The 20,292-nt window shown below is 38.3% G+C and overlaps 1 protein-coding gene, 1 long non-coding RNA gene and 2 pseudogenes across 2 annotated transcripts; all 4 read left to right on the top strand.

The window, feature by feature from the left end:
• LOC131320402 (type I inositol polyphosphate 5-phosphatase 10-like) overlaps positions 1-20,292 on the top strand; it is a 29,832-nt pseudogene that overhangs the window by 4,561 nt on the left and 4,979 nt on the right.
• On the top strand, positions 6,833-12,415 carry LOC131320403 (ycf20-like protein). Its single transcript, XM_058351108.1, has 2 exons — positions 6,833-6,993; positions 11,642-12,415. The coding sequence occupies exons 1-2, from the start codon at positions 6,833-6,835 to the stop codon at positions 12,096-12,098; spliced, it is 618 nt and encodes a 205-aa protein (XP_058207091.1). The 3' UTR covers positions 12,099-12,415.
• Positions 14,339-16,047, top strand: LOC131320404 (uncharacterized). Its single transcript, XR_009198216.1, has 3 exons — positions 14,339-14,461; positions 15,195-15,268; positions 15,909-16,047. It is a non-coding gene; the product is annotated as an uncharacterized LOC131320404 (long non-coding RNA).
• LOC131318656 (senescence-specific cysteine protease SAG39-like) lies at positions 16,172-18,081 on the top strand (annotated as a pseudogene).

Below are 20,292 nucleotides of genomic sequence, written 5' to 3'. Positions count from 1 at the left end.
ACGCGCAAAGGATTTGGGGCTTTTATATTCTTCTTATGGTGACTGTGGTGATGAGATTGTTTATGCATGTTTGACCTATAAGTTGAGTTAATTGGTGTACTTTATTATGAATTGAGATTGGAGAAGTGTTTGATGATGAGGTTGTGCAATTGATGTGATACGAGTGGTGATAATTTAGAATTGGAAAGTGTCGGTTACTACAACGCAATGGGTGGTAATGTAGACTGCAACGAAAGGGGTGGTAACGTAGACTGCAACGCAAGGGGTGATAATGCAGAGTGTCGGAATTGTGAGTTCTTGATTTAAAATTATGAAATGATGTCGTTGTTAATACATTGGTAACATGTTAGTACTGTCAAACATGAAGTTTATGGTTTATGAAGAGATTTGAAAAAAAATAAAAAAAAGAAGTATTCATATGAGAAACAATGAACTTTGAATTTGAGTTGGCTTCGTAGACTGTCTGACATGTCTATATTTGTTTTACTTACTTTCTCATAGACTTCCTAATTATTATGGCTTGTTCTCCTAACATTAGTGTGGTAGTTTGTTCAATGTAAAGTATATATTGGATACTTTGTGGTAGGACATGCATTGTAAGTGGTTTATGAGGGGTATTTGCATGTTAGACTTAAAAGGGGAAAACATAATGTAAGAGGTTTTGGGTAGACGATAAACTTGAGACTATAATGAAAGACTTGGGTGCGCGAGAGTGTGAGATACTCATGATGGGCCGTCAATGAAATAAAAATGTGATAAAAAAGGGATACGATGGAGGATACGAGAGCTAATAAGCTTGAGATTTTTTTCGGATCAGGTTGGATAGACGTGTGAGTTACTTTGATGTCGTGTTGGTATTGTATCTACATGTTTGTGCCTGCACTACATTCTACTTCCATTGTAAATCAGGTACATTTTTGGAAAGAAGCTAAGTGTTAAAGAACCCGAGATAATTATTTTATTTTTAAATTTTTTTTAAGTCATTGAAAAGGAAGTGACTGTAATGGAAATTGAAGCTAGTGATAGCAAACTGGGATTTTTTAAAAGGATGGCATGCGTGTGTAAACACTTTGATTCTAAAATATAACGATACATTGTGGTCCAGTCATTACTTCAAAATGTAGCGGTTCATGTTAAGAAGTTCTTTTGCACATGCCATTTGAATTGTATATAGAGTTAGTGTAGATTTTCCTACTGGGCTAGTGTAGCTCACTTGCTCAATCCTTCAATCTCTCAGGTACAACTCTCGGAGCATAACTTGAGTGTTCGAAGTGCATCATTGATCAACTTTTGAATGATTATGCCAAGGAGTCAGTAGTTCATTGATGTAAATCTTTTTTTGGGATTTGAAATTGTAATATTGATCTATTACCTTTTAAAGTGAGAGTATGCAACCCTTATCCTCTTGTGGACTTTTATGTATAACTTAACGTATTGGTGGTTGGTGAATGGACCTAGTATGTGTTTATGAGGTATCTATGGGCGAGAGAATGATATTTTATTGAGTATAATCTATTATTGTTTATGTTTAAAATCGAGGACGTGACAACTTGGTATCAGAGCTATAGGTTAGAACACGTTGAGACCGTGGGAATACACCTAACCTTATGGGCTTGGCGATTGCATTTAGGACACCTTTTGCATGTGCAGGTGTGAATGACATTCATTTTCTATGTGACATTGCATTTCTCTTTATGTGATTGGCGTAGTTATGTTAACCTATATAGGGTGAATAAGAAGACTCGATCTCTAATATGTGTCTTTTTCAATAATTGACTAATGTGTGGTTTATGTGAATGAGGTGTTTATGTGATCATATGCCTACCACTTACATGCTTATTTGCTTTGTGCTATGTGCTACGTGGAGTACATGCCTATACGATCTTATTTGCCTGAAAGTGACACGTCTGCTTTCCTGCATGCTGCTGCTGCTGTAGAATTTCGAGCCTAACCATGTTGGTTTGGGCAGGGATTATAATGATATGGTATTTGACTTGGGTCTGAGTTTGTGAAGTCTTGAGAGGTCAATAACTGTGCATGATTCTTTTTTTTTGGAAATGCAAATGGCAAGTGAAGTCTTGGATTAATCATTCATTCATGTGAAATACTTGGTGAGTCTTAGACAAACAATACAAGAGGGGTAAGGTAGAAATTGTAGGGCTGATTTGGGTCTTGGAGTTAAATTTATTTTGGAGATTTTGTGCATGAGAGTGTTGAGGTTTGGTTGACAAAGGAAACATTGAGGGTTGGAGTACTTTTGGTGTCCTCTCCATGAATGATAGGAGCATGCGTTCCATTATCAATGTCATTTGCAAATTTGATTATAAAGGGATTCAATGATTATTACTCATGACCAAAAAAAGCCATCATCTTTCGTGTATTGATCTGGGTTCAGAAAAAGCCCTCATCTTTTCTCAAATGGGTCTACGTCAATTTTCTTAGACCCCCCAAGAACCTCAAGAAATACAGATCTTGGGCACTTGTCTCTGGACCCACCGACGGCATTGGAAAAGGCTTCACCTCTTAGTTGGCTAAAAAGGGCCTCAATTTAGTTCTCGTGGGTCAAAACCCACATAAGCTTAAGGATGTCTCTGACTCGATTTCAGCGATATTCCGTCAAACCAAAAACTATTGATGGGTTAGATGTTGGGATTTTGACTAAAAATGTTGGGGTTCCTTATCCTTACGTGAGGTTTGTTCACGAGGTGGACGAGAATTTGTTTGCGGATTTGATTAAGGTTAATGTCGAAGGGACTACCAAGGTTGCAAAAGCTGTTTTTGGAATGAATATGCCGGAGAAGAAGAGCTGGCCGGAGTTGGGTCTCTGAAAGGTGGGGTGTGTGGGAGTTTTTGGTCGATTTGTACAATTTCTGTAAACGAATTGAACGAATACCCACTTTCCGAAACATTTTGTAAAACTAGTCATCGTGCATTTCCAAAATGCGTTATATTCCATCGCGCATTTCCAAGATACGCGATGTCGTTTTACAAATTTTGCATGGCAACAAAATCCGCGACATTGTGCATTTTGAAAATGTGCTATAGACAATAGCGCATTTTAAAAATGCGTGATGGACTATTTTTACAAAATGTTTCAGAAAGTGGGTATTCGTTCAATTCGTTCATAGAAATTAGACAATCGGCCAAAAACTCGGGTGTGTGATGGGGAAGGAGAGGGGGAGGGGACGGATTAGGTGAGGAGATGGAAAGAGGAGAGTGTGTTTTTTAATCTCAGCATTGAAATGAATAACTAAGATCTTGAGTTAAAAATTGTGTGGATTTTGAATAAAGACAAAACCAAACTATCTCTCTACAAATTTTATTTTAGTTTAGTAAAAACAAATAAAAATCAAGAAGAAACAGTTAGCAACATAGGTGTGATTCATTTTTTTGTTGAAAGCCATATCTTCTTGTTAGAGATAAAAAACAGATGAAGGAGCAGAGCTCAACTGGGAGGTTACCCGGGGAACAGAAATGATACACGTACAGCTTTTGCTGTACAGATAGCCTACACAGATCATTTTTGAATTTGTTATGAGTTTCACAAAAATGATCGGAGTTGCTCATTTTGTTTAAAATTTGTTTTTTAGGGTCCTGTAAAAATCCATCTCGATCCGATATCGTTTAAAGAGTTTATAAATCATCTAACTTTACTTCAAAATTTGGCCTAAATTTTGAAGCAAAATTGGATGATTAGTAAACACCGTTAAAAGCGGTTTGACACAATTTTTTACGGGGACCTTGAAAATGAAATTTTAGACAAAATGAGAGACTCCTATCATTTTTGTGGGATCCGAAATGGGTCCAAAAGTGATCTGTGTATGCTATCTGGGTGTACGTGTTGTTCACGGGGAGAGGGGATTAACAAGGGAACTCCTGTGGTGTGATTCATGGAGTAGTAATTTGCCCAAATCAAATCACCGCATGCCTGAAAATCCTATCAAGCTGACTGCTTTCATCACGTTCGCTGCCCCTGAACCTTTGACCGCTCGCCGCTCCTTTTCGCCGCTCGCCGTTCTCCTTCCGCCACCTCCGACCCACCCACCACCAAGGTCTCTCTCTCTCCCTCTCTTCATACATATACCTATACATGTAATATATATATGTTTGTATATACAAAGACACTATTACTCCTTTTGTTAGGGCTTTTTGTTTCTTCTTTTCTTTAATAAGTAACTTAGGGTTTTTGAGATATCTTGATTGCTTGATTTAGGGCTTGGCATTGTTTTTGTAGACTAAAATTAGGACCTCATTGCTTGTTTCCTTGATGATAGAATTTTTTAAGTCTAGTGTTGTGTAATTGTGTTTGATCGTGAATTTTCTCTTAAGGTTATGAAAAAAGTAGAGGATTTCTTGGTCAAATTTAATATCGTAATTGAACCTCGCATTATGGTTTTGGGTTCATTCATCCCCCTCTCTTGTACGAACACAATCAGGATATGCTTATCTTTTGGCAAATATCCAGTTTGGGCTACTTTTAGTGTGATACGGTACGAGCAGCTTGAGCTCAATTACTCAAAGAAGGAGAAGCAACGCTCAGCTCCAAAGAGACACGTGGTGGGTCCACCGTGAAACAAGGGAATTAGTTTGTAAGAGTCGAGTCAGCTAAAGGAAGTTCAGGGTAGGTGCTTAGAGCAATTCACAATTTAATAATCAAAATTAGATAACCAAAAGTTGCCACATCACCTTTTGGTTATCTATTCAAGACATTGCTAAGGTTAGCAATGTAGAGGTCCATAATGTTATAATTAAAATTGGATAATCAAAACTTACCACATCACCTTTTCGAACGACAAAGTTCTGAAATTAGATTTGATTATTGACAAAAGATTGTTAGTTTTGATTATTCAAAGGCTAAAATTTGATGAGTTGTTAAGAGGTTGCTAAGTTTGGTTATTATAATGTAAGCACTTTTTTGAACAAACATTGTTAACTTTAACAACCTTTTGGTTTTGATTATTACATTGTGGATGCTCTTAGTTTGGGGAATTGAACAGGATAATTAGTTTGGGGCATGTTAGAAGAGAGGTTATAAGAGGGCTAGAAGGGAGGGAGGGAGCATCGGACGAGAGCTCCATTGCTAAAGATTGTAACTCCATTTGTTGATCATCAATAAAATTCTTGTTCTTCCTTTCATTTTTCAAACCCCTACATGTGGGTTTGTTGTTTTTGTTTTTTCGTGTTGATTACTAGTTATTTTCTTGAAATACACAAATGAATAGAAGGAATGAAAGGTGTGTGTTTCCTTGTACCTAGAATTTATCATATTGGTTTCATTAAGTATATTAACTTTCAAGTGTGATTACGGCTGTCTTATAAATGGTAGACCTTGGATTTAGCAGTTCCTAATTAAGAAGTGCAATTCTTGTTTCTTTTAAGAAAGATTCTAACCGATGGGCTTGTTCATTTTTGTGAGTTGACTTATATAAGAAAATTCGAAATGAAAATTTTAACTTTTCTTTTTTTTTTTTCAAAAAATAAAATTGGAGAGTACTCTCCCTATTTATTTGGTGTCCTGATTTCATTCAAATAGTTAAAATGATAAGATCACTATTGAGAAAATGCAATTTCACTAAAAACCCTAGGGGTTTTGCATAACATAATTACGTTGTTAGGACTTAGGAGCAATAGGAAGTTTTAGAACACGACGTAGCCCCTCATAATTAGGTACCCCACCCCTAACGCAGATCCTAACAAGGAGTCAACGACCATAGTAGTCAGTCTCATCACCTTCAGAAAAATAAACTGGATCACCCTTGGGAGGAGATACATTATCTCTAAGACCCTAATCAAATCGGAGAGGTCAGAGACGTCGGGTGAGAAGCGCACACAGGATCCTCTACTTTATTGCTTCTTGAGTAATCCATTTCGTTCCTTTTAGCATCCTCTATTGCCTGAACAACCTTATCTTGTAAGCGTATCATGGCAACGCTGACGCTTGTCTGTGGCCTGAATCTCAACCCAAAGCTTTTGAGGCAACAGTGCATCATTCCCGTAGGAAAACTGCTGGATCTCCACCGTCTGTGCTTTTGGGACCTTAAGTCCATGTCTACAATACTTATCCTCCAGCTGGTTGCGTGTCACGAACTGTTGGACACTGGAGTCTGTTTCCTTTAGTTCCTGAATAGGGTGTCTGATCCCATTCTATCTTGAAGTACCTGTCGACAGTGCTTAACTTGATGACAACCTGTGCCGTTCGTCCGAAGATTTCGGCTTAGAGGCCAAATTATGGCTTATCAATTTATATTGTTCCTTGAGCTTCTTATATAGCCTTCATCAGTGTGCATACTATGTCCTACCTTCATGAGTCGAAGGATCTTCCACCTTCTGGTAGCTTCTAGACTTCTAGTTCTCAAGATGTGAAGTTGGACATTGTTTTCTCTGGATATTTTTCTAGCATAGATATGTTCTCATTCGTCTATCACTTGTAGCCTATTGGCAATAAGAACTTTTTGATTCTCAATTTATTACTGCTGGTTTGTGTTTCAGCTATCAACTTGAGTCTGTGTTCAAATCAGTATAATTGGGATGTGTACTTGGAGATCTCCCAAAGTTGCATGGGTCAGACTCCCTTCACTTTGAAGGTTCACCTCCTCGCTGAACTTGTGGTCAAGAAAAAGTTCTAGAAGGTATATCTATGTTTATCCTTTGGAGTTTGGGCTTTTCAAATATAAATTTGCTCAGCAACTCCCCTTAGTCATTTAGAGTAACTGTGCCTTTGAGATCGTGTTGTTGCTTTTAGTCTGCATATCGTTATTCGTGGCTGTATCTACAGTTGATGACCTAGAAGGGAACCATCATGTTGGAGTCGATGACCTAGAAGAGAACAATCATGTTGGAGTCATCTCTGCCATTGATGGAAAATGGAATCTATACAAAGTTATATATTATGCCTAGAAGATGTCATACTATCCTGAACTGGAACAATATACCAATTTTCAAAGGGCAAACATTGAAGCTTGGCATGAAGTCTGCACCTTCCCCTAAAAAAAGGTATATTTAAGCCATTTACTGTCTTTGCAATTGTTGATTTCTGGTGGCTGTGGATTTTTAAGCTTGACGGAGCTTTGAACGTGATTGGTTGAGAAATTAAACCTTGCAAGCCATCTTGTATATAGAGACCCATAAGTGACAGCTGGAAAGCTAAAGATTAAAAATCTCTCAGAACTGTTCGAAAATGCACAAAAATGAATGGGCAAATTCTGAACCAGAAAAAGTTGAAGGCTAGAGATTTCAACAGATTTGAACCATGAAGCTTAAACTCTGACATCATTCTAGCAGCAATCTTGGAGATCTAAGAAGGCCACAAGAAAACTTCCTCATTTCTTGTCTTTCCCTAAATGTAACACATCATAGTAGCCCAAGCAAGTTTCCTCTACTATTTACCCAAAAAAAAAAAAAAAAAGTTTCCTCTACAGCTCACTCGCTCTGTTCTAGAAGGAAAATTCCAGCAAAACATTCTGAAAGTCATAGAATCTTTGTCGCAAAGTGGGGTGACAGTGTCATGGACAAATCAATGACCATAAACCTCAGTCAAGGGTCCACAGGGGTGCCAATTATCAGAACGTGGTGGATCCATCAGCTATGCAGTGTCATAGTTTGAGGAGTTTTCTCGAGGTCTAGTAACTTTTAAAGGGAACTTGCATAGTCCCAAAATTGTTTTCCTTTGATAGCATGTTATGGCTCCATTGTAATCATAAGGGATTTTGTCATTGCCAAAGGGTCCTCGAGCGCCAAGGCATAGAGGGCTTATTCCATTCTTCAGTTCCCCTCGTGGCAAGAAAGATCCTCTGAAGTTGTGTATTTTGATGGAGTGCCAAGGCATAGAGGGCTTATTAGTTATTCCATTCTTCAGTTCCCCTTATGGCAAGAAAGATCCTCTGAAGTTGTGTATTTGGATGGAAATTGCGATGGTACAAGTTATTCTGCACCCCACAGGAATTTAAGCGGTTATTTCTAACAATGGACATTATGTGCACATGAACTCTTCTATACATTGTAAAGCAAAAGTTTTCCTTACAAAAAATTTGTATAGTTCAGTCACCGAGGCGACACTACTTTGGAGAACTGTGGGGTCGGCTGACCCCATGGAAAAGTCAAGAATTGCTATTATTATGCTGTCATTTTTTACAGATCGACTGACCCCATGAAAAAATGTAGTTGAACCCATAGTAGTGTGGAAAATGGGTGATAATTGTAGTGAAACTAGAAGAGAGAAATTCTATTATTCAGTATATTTGGTACAAGAGGCCATCACATCATTATATAGGGAAAACATAGAAACCCTAAGTAAACCCTATTACATGAAAGGACAATACTACCCTTGCAACTAAACATTAATAACGTCATAACACCACTATTCTAACACTCCCCCTCAACATATGATGTGAGCACAGAGAGCATCGTGAGTTTGCCAAGATGAAAATGAGATGCTCTGACTGATATCTTCGATTGAAACAATCCAAAAAGCCACGCCAAATCCACGCAGTAATGCAACTTTGATCCAATCCAAAATGAAGAATCACTAATACTTCAGTACCCGAACAAATACAGTGGAACAACAATCGAAATTACTAATGGAGAAATATGAAACAAGTTCCAACACTCCCCCTCACGTGCTCATCCCAAATTGCACGAGGAGAGATAAACAAAGGATCCAACACGGATCACAACAAGACAAGGTGCTTGTGGCACAACAAATGGGGATTTAACGACCAAATAACGAGACAAAGACTTGCTCATAAATTCACCAAAAGCAGAGAAATATCCACAATGGACCAAACTGTCACACTGCTACAAAAGCAAGGACCAAAACAAATACTGCAAAGTTCAGAGGCCAAGCTATAATAAAACAAACATGAGGGATTGAAGTGTAAAAAAAAAAAAACAACCTTGGCTCTTTAAAACCGTAAGGACTGGATAACAGTGCGTGATGAATAGTAACAACGATGAACAGTGTGAGCGAAAGGATCAAAAGAAGAAATAATAAAACTACAATAGAGAAAATTGAAGTGGAGGAAGAAGATACGACTACTGTGCAGATTCTGTGGTTTGTTATAGAATAGATGAGTGCCCGGCAGATGGCGGTGAGGCATAAGCCGCCCGCCGGAAAGCAAATATCCCCCAAGCCTAGATCTTATGCTCTGATACCATGTAGTGAAACTAAAAAGAGAGAAATTCTATTATTCAGTATATTTGTTACAAGAGGCCACCACATCATTATATGGGAAAACATAGAAACCTTAAGTAAACCCTATTACATGAAAGGACAATACTACCCATGCAACTAAACATTAATAACGTTATAACACCACTATTCCAACAATAATATCTCCTAGAAAAGCAACCCAGTTCCAATAAAGTACTATAGACGACTAAAACTTTTGTAACAGTTTTCATTAGTCAATTTCTCAAGTATTCATTTAGTCTAATTTTCCAGTATTTCAGGTTTTAATTTCCACAAAATTACAGTTTATATAGCGACTAAGCAACATAGTGTTTGAAAAGTATTCATAAGAGAATTTCTTTTATATCCAAGTCCTACTTTGACCAAAAATTCATTTTGGTCCTTCACTTTTCAATTTCGGCATAAAAATACTGACTTTCCAATTTTTTTCAATGTCATCCTTTAGGGATATATACATATATACACGAAAAATAGGGTGTTTGAATCAAGCACTCTACACACATATATACACGAAAAATAAGGTGTTTGGATCAAGCACCCTACACACATTGGATGCCGTTGATTCCTGCGTTAGTCCTCTCGGTTTTTTTTTTAGAATATTTGGACGGCTTGGATCGGCCGTCCGGTGGCCGGAGACGGCCCGCCGCGGACTCAAAGAAAACGGATTCCTTCTAAAGGATGACATTGAAAAAAATTGGAAAGTCAAAGTATTTTTATGCCGAAATTGAAAGGTGAAAGACCAAAATGAATTTTTGGTCAAAGTTGAAGGGATATATAAGAAATTTTCCCTATTCATAACAATTATAACTTCAAATTAAATATTTGATACTACTACTATCAACAATAACAATATTAAGCAATGATTCTCAAAAGTAATACCTTGTGCAATTGTAAAAATTCATGTATGTAATTTATTTACATTTTGTGAAAGCAATAGAAAACATAATTAAGATGGTTTTAGTCTCTTTTATTACTTGTTTATATGTTTAATTGAAATTGTAGTACATTGTTTGTTAAAAATAATAATTAATGTTTAATGTCCTATATCATAATTTGTATGTGGGTTTAGGAATGACCTAAGTCACACAATCCATGGGCGAGTGCGAGAGCACGAGTGTGAAAGTATCTTTAAAACACATCCTAAATTACTAAAATCCGCTAGAGTGATAATTGAGAGTGTGAATGCAATGCGAGGATCGAGAAGAAAGGAGCAAGAGCTGTTGGCATAAATCTTTCTTGAGAAACTGGTGACCCATCTAAATCAGTGTTCTAAATGGCGGCCGCTTAGGCGCTTGGAGGTGCCCTGCCGCCACGCCAATACCCCTTGGCGCTTGATTTGGCGTCCAGGGAGGTTTGGCGGTGTTTGGCGGCCGCCTAGGCGGCCTTGGCGGTCTTGGCGGCCATGGCGGTCTTAGCGGTCTTGGTGGTGTCGTCGGCACCTTTGGTGGCTTAAAATGTATAGTATTAAACTAATGGAGATCAAGTTTTGAAAGGGTATGGAGGAGAAGAGTTAGAGGAAGGAGATGAACTTCGAACTTGGCAATAGGGATCTCCGATTTCATTTATTTCTACTTATTGTCTTATTCAACTAATTTGCTAGTTGCTACTACTAATTTCATTTGGGTTTGTACATTAAACTTTGCATTATGGTTATGTAGAACTTTAAATTTGCATTATGGATTCATAGAATATAATTTGATTGGATAATGGTTTGTTAAAAAAAAAAAAAAAATGCCGAATTGCTTGGCGCCGCCTAGGCGGCTTGGCTCTTGGAGGTGGGTCTCCGCCCTACTAGCGCCAAGCGCCATTTAGAACATTGATCTAAATAATAAGCAATGATTGGAAAATCCTGGTCCAGAGCTGGTAACATTACACCCGCCTCGATTTTTGCAGGTATGTCAGCAATGGTTGGCCTGTATCTTTGAGGAAATCTTAAGCAATTAACTACCCCGAATTTTTTTCCTTGGTTAACAATAATTGTAGTTTTGCTAATATTTGCGGGTTTTTTAATTGTCTTTCTTCCCCATAGAGGAAATCGGGTTCAAGGATTATGTACCAAGGGAATGACTCCATCATCAATAATTTCTGGAGTCACCACTGAGTTTAGATGTGTAGTGTTTTTTTTTTATCGTGGATGTGTAGTGTTTGTTATGGTTCTCCTCTCATTTTCTCGTTTAATGCTTCTTTCACGTAAATACTGTTTCTGATGACAAGATCACCTTCTTTTATCTCCATCTCGGTGGATGATGCCTCATCATCAAGTTGCTACCACATGTGACTAATAAGGGATCAAATTGTGAATTGACTGATCCTTTTAACGCAGGATAGAGAAAATATGACTTAATGTATGATTTTTATTGTTCCTTTTCTTACGCATGAGTAGTGTTAATCGGCAGTTCCTAACACCTATTTCTGAGCTCATGTATGTGCATTGCTGTTTGTATGCTGAAACAGTTCTCTCCAGAAAAGACAGGTTTGGAAAATAGCCTTTGCTTTAGACACTGGTGGAATTCCCAGTGGTGGACAAGAAGCCCAAGACCGCCTTGACGACGATGCCAAGGGCCTGCGCGGGACCCGATTGGGCCGGATAGCGAGTGCAGGCGGGAAACAGCTGTTGGAGAAACTGAACGCGGCTAGAAAGAACTTTCCCATGAAGGTATTTCTAGTTCTACTGGGCTTCTACACGGCAAATGCACTGGCTACGATTCTAGGACAAACTGGCGACTGGGATGTGCTTGTCGCAGGTGTCGTGGTTGCTGCCATCGAGGGTATTGGCATGCTCATGTACAGAAGAAGGAAGCGCCCATCTCTAACTACCGGGAGGTTGCAGTCTTTGGTGGCGATGATAAACTATTGGAAGGCTGGTGTTTGCCTTGGCCTCTTTGTAGATGCTTTCAAATTAGGTAGCTAATTTATCCTCCTCCGGGGACATTTCTCTTACCTTTCATCCTTTATTCTCTCGGAGGTCTTGTCAGAAAGAAGGTTTTCTCCTGCCATTCATTTTGTTGTGAGCTTAGAGCAGATGAGCAGTCGCTTATGGTAGTCTTAGTTTGAAGGTTATGCTAGTGTACCCATCCCCAGAGGGAGTCGGCAGGGCTGATAAATGAGCCGGGCAAATCCAGCCTTCAGTTATTCAAGTTTGGTTTGAAATTTGAGCTAGCTTCAAAAGTATGTATAAACTTGAATTGTTTATCAGGTGAAGTCGATCTTAAACAAGTTTAAATCAAACGGATCACGAGTCAATCTAGATTAGCTGAATTTTTCACCTGTCAAAAATTGTACGAGCTAAGTAGTAGGTTGTTTAAGTTTGGCTTCAAATCTTAACGAGCTCCAAGAAATGGTCTAGCCGGTCTCAAACAAGCTTCTAATGAGTCAAACATGAGCTCAAACTCAAATAGCATGATTTCGCTTCTCAGCTTGGAAGGAAAGAGACAGCCTCTTAGTCGTAGCACTACGATAATGCATTTACCAAATATTGCTCCCAGAAAAACCTCGTGCTTGTGTTTTTAATTCCCAAAGCTTCTTTGCCTTAGAAGGTTAGCTTCTGGATAGAGATACTTCTCACTCGGGTGATTTTCAAGACAAATGGAAACTTGGTATTGGTTTTCCTCTTTCTTTGACTTTTGTCCCCCTTGTCTTCATCATAACAGGTTCAATTTTTATTGTTTTTTTTCTCCTGACCTGAGGTATCATTTGTAAGTAGTTATACATTTTCTCATGTGAAATGCCAAATGACAGATTTTTTTAGAATGTCTACCTATTAGTTGATATGCTTCTTTCTTTATTTGTTTCGTTTTTATTTGTTTCGTTTTTATTTGTTTTAACTCATTAAGCATGAGAAATTTGTCAGAAAAAGAGGGTTAATTATCAAGCCAAAAGAAGTAAAATCTAACATCTGATAAATCTAGGATCAAAAAAAAAAAACATCTGATAAATCTGTTAAATATTAGTGACTTTTCGATTATTTAAAATTAACCAATTCAGATGCAGTAACTTGGCAATCAACACCATTTTTTCATGATCAGAATTCATCATACCCATTTTTCTTGATAAAAGGATGCCAATAGAGTTATGGCCAAATTTAACATGATCCATTTTCACATGATCAATTTCGACTATTGAAACAATGGTAAAATAAAATTTTCAGGTCTATGATGAAATTCTCGAAAAACACCATTAAAAGTTGCATCAGTTATGAAAAAGTATGAGATATTCTTATTTGTGTTGGTCGGTTAAAACTCATTTAAAGCTGTCCGACAAGTAGTATTAGAATCAGGAAGTCATGGGTTTGAGTCGCGGGAGCGTCATCTTGAAGGAGAGATTGTTGGGCCCAGAGTACCCTCATGGATTTAGTTACACAATGTCACTCTCTGCAACCGCTAAAAACAGACTTGCGGGTGCGATATCGAATGTCATAAAAGACTTAATTGAAGCTTTCACTAACACCAATTGGTTTTAGGAGAAATGATGGAAAAGCAGTCCAACACTCAAACCATGGTTTTTCTTGTCCTGCAATAGTGTTTCAGGGAGCAAAACTTAGCCTAGGGTTCTTCATTGTGATTTAGGTTCTTGACTGTTCCTGACAATGGAAGCTAAGACAACCTCCGGGAAGAGTGTCGATAATACGCTAGGTAATTGACTGTTTAGGTTGTGTGAAACGAAAGGCATGGTTGTTAGTAGTGGGCATCTAGGTGATGTAGGAATTGAGTTTAGTTTGAGTTGGGTAGACTAGGAAATGAAGAAAGGGACGTGAATATGCAAGAGAGGGTGGAAAGGAAAACACCATTATTAATCTTAAAAATCCAAACCGAAATTCGATTTTAAATTAGTACATTTCTGATTAGACATATATATATCGTACGTATGAAGGGCGAGAATTACATAGATCGTATAATTATAGATCAAATCTCAAGTCGATCTTAGACTAGAATATCTCTACAAGTAGTTACCACGAAGTCCTCATAATTTTATTAGTCTATGTTGAATTTATGAATTTGGACGCGATCGGACAGAAGTCGTGACAATTAGATACACAATGCCACGTGTCTCGTGATTCAAATGGAATGACACGTGGGTGGTGATTCAGCATAAGCTTCTAATATGTGATAGCTATGATATATTCTAGGGAATTTAAGGGAACTAAAGACAAAAAAAAAAAAGGGAAAACACAAAGTGAAAGAAGAAGCGGCAGCACAACTCCTGTTCCTCCAACCTCTCACGCCGACTGCCGACTTCCGTTCATATTTCATCGGAATCTCTATCCTCTTTCTCACGGTAAACTTCATTTCTCAGTCCCTAGTTTACGTAAGAGTAGGAAAAAATATATATATGTATCGAGAATAAATTCTTTATACCGCCCGTGTAAACATTTGTTTCCTCCAAATCAATTGTATTGTGACACGTGTCAAAACAGTGGTCCCAATTAATAAAACATGGTGACGTGGCGCAATGCAATTGATTTGGAGGAAACAAATGTTTGTAAAGAATTTATTCTCATATGTATCTGTAGTGTAACCCATAACCATTTGCGTCTCAAAATTAGAATTATTATTTCCGGAACAGGGACTTGTCGCTAGGGTTCGGACTAACAACAAATTAAACCTCAAATGAGAGTCTTAGAAACTTGAATTGAACTTCCCGGTTGCTTACTGGAACAGCACCTGCGAACTCCTGAACCAAACCCAGTGATCTGATTGGATTGTTCAATTTGGGTCTTGAAATATCTATAGTATTAGCCTCTGAGTTATGGAAAAATATGTAGTGTAGCCAATTGGAATTCTATGATTGCCCAACTCTTCAAATTGTGTCTTCTCTGTCCCCAAACCTTCATAAACTCCTTTTGCCGATATGGTGATTTTGGAGTAACCCTCAATTGAGGTCCTAAAAGGTCATATTCCAACCTCACAAGCAAGTACGTACTATTACGGGTCCTACAAGGGTGTACTAATTTAGACAAATTACTAAGCAATATTTGTGGGTTAGTGATAATCAGTGCATATCTACTTAGGTACCAGTTCAATGGAGTAGGTACCAGTTCAATGGAGTATCTCGCATACGTGATGAATTAAGCACTTCTTAAAGGTGAGTTGCGCATACCTTAGTTACCTGTATTTTCTAAATTTTTGGAATGAAATGCCATTGCTTGATTTTACTGGAAAATATGGAATTTGAGCTTCTTACTTGGTTGAATTGATGATGATAAATGGGAAATACATGCGATGACTTGTTTATAAATCTTATGTGTTACGGTTAAATCTAGACCATGGCAATATGTTTTGGAAACTTGAATTTTATTGGTTGCTAGTACATGCTCGTGATAATAGGATTCATTCGAACGGTGTCCCGAGCGCTAGGGGACGGGTAAAGATACTAGTGGCGTGAAGTAATAAGGTAGGAGATGGAGCTAGGCATCACCGGGTAAGGATATCTTACCACTCTTCAATGGGGTCGCTCCCTAACCGACTAGCAAAAATACCGTTGAATGCTATTACCGCTCAAAAGTGTAAAAGTTGAAAGAGAAATGAAATGAAAAGAGTCCATCTCTTGGACCAAAGAAATAAGCTTACAGGCTAAAATGCATGTACTGGATGTTCAATGAAATATTTGGATTGTTGCTTTAAACTGTTTTATAATGTGGGGTATTTTCATTGTCAAATTTGTAACTTTGGTATACGTTTCTCACCCGAGTTTCGGCTTATGAAAACCTTTTTCAATTTTTCAGGTTAAGGTAGATAGCAAGTTTTGGACTGAATGGAATGCTAAAATAACCGTGGAGAATCATGTGTAGTCTAATGGTTTGTAATTATTATCTTTGTACACCTAGAAGCCCTGGGATTATATTATTTATTTTACGCTACCGCATACTTTGCTTATATAGTTTAAAATGGCAATGATGCGAGAAATCCCTAAACTAGAATATGAGCAGGCCTTAGGCGGCTTAACACCTGCTTGGCCGGTCATGACTTTCAAGGTAGGTTTTGGGTCATGACTGCTTCTCAAGCCACATTTCGCTCCTTCCAAGATGAATCCAAATTTGAAAAGCATCAGGAATGGTTGGCTCATAACAGACGTGTATACAAGGATAGCGAGGAGGAGGGAAAACGACTGAAGATATTCAAGAACAATTTGGAGTATATAGATTCTATCAACAAAGTCGCCAAGAAGCCATAAAAGCTTGAGATCAATCAATTTGCAGCTCTCACCAGTGAGTTCAAATTGAGCAACAAATTCAAGAGTCATGTGTGCTCCACTATAACATCTTCCTTTAAATATGAAAATGTTATAGCGGTACCATCTAGCATGGATTGGAGGAAGGAAGGGACTGTAATACTTGTTAATTAAAGACCAAGGCCAGTGCGATAAGTTATTTTTATTTGTCATAAGATTATAAAGAAAAATAGTAAATAGATATTGCATATATTCTAACACTCAATTTGTTATCCATTTATAGGATGTTGCTAGGCATTTTCGGCTGTGGCAGCCATGGAAGGAATAAATAAATTGAAAAATGGTAAGTTAATCTCGTTGTCTGAGCAGGGCCGGCCCAATGGGGAGGCTCAAGAGGCCGCCGCCTTGGGCCTCCATATTTTGGGCCAAAAATGGGGCACCCTCTTCCTAGATAAGTATATATATTTTCTGTGTGTAATTATAATACAAATTCCTTTGATGGTTCAATGGTAAAGTGTTTGCTCTTTTACATAAGTTGCCTAGGTTCAAATCCTGTTAAGGTACTTTTTTGAACTGTTTTTTTGCCAAAAAAAAATTTCTTCTATCACACAAATTGGGGCTGTTGTGATTCAAACTTGAGTCTACTGAATATTATTGCAACCGTACAAGCCATTAAGACCAAAATATTTACCATGTTAAATAGTATGAATGAAAATTATATATAGAAAAGTATTTTTGTTTATTGTTTTTAAATTAGAAAATTTATGTAGGGCACTATTCCACCACTTGGCCTAAGACATCCAAATACCTTGGGCCGGCCCTGTGTCTGAGCAAGAGTAGTTGACTGTGACACCAGTAGTGAAGATGATCAAGGCTGCAATGGTGGTCTAATGGACGATGCATTCCAATTTATCATAAAGAATCCTGGCCTCACCATCGAAAAAGACTATCCCTACCAGGGAAGATGGCGCTTGCAACGAAAACAAAGCCTCTGACTATGCAGCCAAGATAACTGGCTATGAAGACGGGCCCACTAATAGTGAGAGTGCTTTGTTGAAGGCTGTTGCAAACCAACCAGTCTCTGTGGCCATTGATGCAGGAGGATCCGACTTCCAATTCTACTCAAACGGGGTCTGTACATGAGAATGTGGCACTGACCATGACCATGGTGTAACAGCTGTGGGATGCGGAACTAGTGATGATGAGACCAAGTACTGGCTGGTAAAGAACTCATGGGGCACAGGATGGGAGGCGGAGGGAGGGGGGCTGTTGTCCCCTTGTTGCGCCCCATTTTGAGGTTCACCTCGGTCTCACTCTGATGATCCGAATCGTTCACTTTGTAGAGCTCGTCGAGTAGAACAACTATGCAAAAAATCAGCTTAATTGGATATCATTAAGTACCTAATCGGAACCTTTTTATCTTAAAAAGAATGGATCCAAAACACTGGATCAATTCCACTGTAACCCATAGACTGAGAGTTATATGGGTTTCGATCAGGTATTTAATGATATCCGATTAAGCTGATTTTTTGCATAGTTGTTCTACTCAACAAGCTCTACAAAGTGAACAATTCAGATCATCGGAGCGAAACCGAGGTAGGCCCCAAAATTGGGACAGCAGCCCCCCGTGTCCGGTTGAAGAAGGGTACATACGTATGCAAAGAGATATTGATGCAAAGGAAGGCTTTTGTGGCATTGCAATGGAATCTTCATATCCTACCGCATAAAGTTGAATATCAAAAGTGTTAGTAATTTATTTTAATCAACGGAAATTTGTAATCTTAACGTGGGGAGATTAATAAGTATTTAATATCATGGAGCTCGTAATATATTGAGATAAGAATGGGAATGAAATTATAATTTTGTAGTGGGGTGAATTATAATTAGCGAAATAAGAAATAGAATCCCGGTGGGATTAGGTTTTTCTTATTTACACTGGAAGCCTAGACATAATACTCCTTAAGTCCCTATCGTAACCCTATATATACACGTTATGCTTTCTAGGTCAGATATACATTTTTCTATTATTCACGAAATAGAGGCAGGCTTAAAGAGAGCAAACAGATCATAAAAGAGTCCACACTCGATTTGAGTTCTAGAAGTGCAGGAAATACGATAGAAAATCGTAAGGTATGGTTGAACAATATTCGTGGTTTATAACAAGGCGTGCTATAACAAGTTCAACCAGCGTTAGTGTCGCAAGGAGTTGAGGTAGAATCCTAATTCCGCCTTGTAGGGTTTTGAAATTTTGTTGTCTAATATGTACTCATCATTACTGGTTTTTGGAAACCGTTTCCCAACAAAAGAAGTGCCAACTTATGTAATTATAAACTCATTGTTACGATATATGGCTACCATACATCTCGTACTTGTTCATTATTAACTAATCGAAAGTGGTTGTGTATTTAGCAGACGTCATTGTGCAATTTAATCAATTTTTTTTTAAGGAAATTGATTTCTACTCTCTTTTTTACTACGTACACTTCTTTTTTTTTGTCTTTATTTGGTGTGAATTTACTCTATTGTCCCTTAATGTGTAAAAAAGTGAACTTATGAAAGGGTAAAAAAATAAATTCACATGAATAAAGATAAAAAAATTGAATGTATTTGATAAAAAGAAAAGTGTAGAAGTCAATTTCCTTTTTGAAATGGAAAATATTATTAAGAATGGGAGAGATGAGAGGGAAATCCAATCAAATGTTGGACAAACGGGCAAAACCTGAACCACCTAATGGCCTTAAAATGCATCTAACAGCTCAGAAACAAAAAATGCCCAAACAGCCATCAAATGGGCCAGGCCCAAACCCTAAATCTGCTCGACACCATCGCCGCTACCCAAACGCCGGCCACCTCCACCCAGCTAGCAAACCACCGTAGCCAGAGAGTAACACACCAGTAAACTCGCGCCGTCGTGAGCCCCACAAGTGAAGAGATCTCGGAGATGACCGCCACGAAATCGCTGGTTCGGCCCGTATAAACGGCCTACGAAAACAGGTCACCTGGACTCCAAGAAACGCTGCCGCAAGCCTCCAATGGTTCTACACACCCCACACCGAGCAGAACAGAACCCTCCACACCTCCATTGGACACCACCACAGACTGATTCACCTAGTGCGGAAAACAACTCCGCCATCCGCAGCCTCCACTCGCCGTTAAGCAGATTCGAAAATCCCCAAGAAGAGATAACCGACGGGAGACATGACCCTCAACAACGCCCAAACCACCGGGAAGCACCTTGCCGTTAAGCCGAACCAGTGCAATTTAATCATCTTCTTTGTTTATCTGGACAATATACTGAATTTCGGTCCCATACTTCACTTGCAATGTAAGTACGTACTTCACTTGCAAAGTATAATGCAATTTCGGTTTTTGCTTTGTGGCCAAGGGAAACAGCCCGCTCCATGTTCCCAAAATACCTAAACCGTATGTTCTTTCCTTTTCATAGTTAAAGTCAATAGAGAACCAATATATTCCACCAATACTTGCATGGGAGGCTACTAGCTAGCTAGGCTCATTAAACTTGGTTTGGAGCTATATAAGGACTCATGCCTCAAAATACTTCTGTTCAAGAAAATTGATAACACCATTAATTAGCGACTTAAAAACAAGGCATTCTCCACGTACTAGATTATACGTATATGCTTATGGGATTACCAAAGGAAGGGCATTTGCTCTCCAAATATATATTGTGACTTTAGTCTCCTTAATCAAGCTTTTCGATCGTGCTAATTAAGTAGCATTATTGTTCCCAGAGAAGCCTCGTTCATGCATGTGCTTTCAATTCCTAGAGCTTCTTTGCACTAAATGGTTAGCTTCTGGATTGAGATACTCAAGGATGGGACCAAGGGATTTAGTGGCAGCGGTCGCCACGACAAGAATTTTAGAAAACGCAATTATTATATGTGAAAAAAAAATTATCTCCAATTTATATAGTCTCG

This window comes from Rhododendron vialii, chromosome 3a, assembly GCF_030253575.1.
Source record: "Rhododendron vialii isolate Sample 1 chromosome 3a, ASM3025357v1".
In the NCBI taxonomy this organism is placed as follows: Eukaryota; Viridiplantae; Streptophyta; class Magnoliopsida; order Ericales; family Ericaceae; genus Rhododendron; species Rhododendron vialii.
The sequence above is the reverse complement of the archived record's forward strand: the minus strand, read 5'-3'. Positions and strand labels throughout refer to the sequence as shown.

Excerpts from the sequence above, each read along its gene's own strand:
- LOC131320403 (XM_058351108.1), top strand. The coding sequence starts at position 6,833 with ATGTTGGAGTCATCTCTGCCATTGATGGAAAATGGAATCTATACAAAG. Across the intron at positions 6,994-11,641 it reads GCACCTTCCCCTAAAAAAAG|TTCTCTCCAGAAAAGACAGG; the intron begins GTATATTTAAGC and ends ATGCTGAAACAG.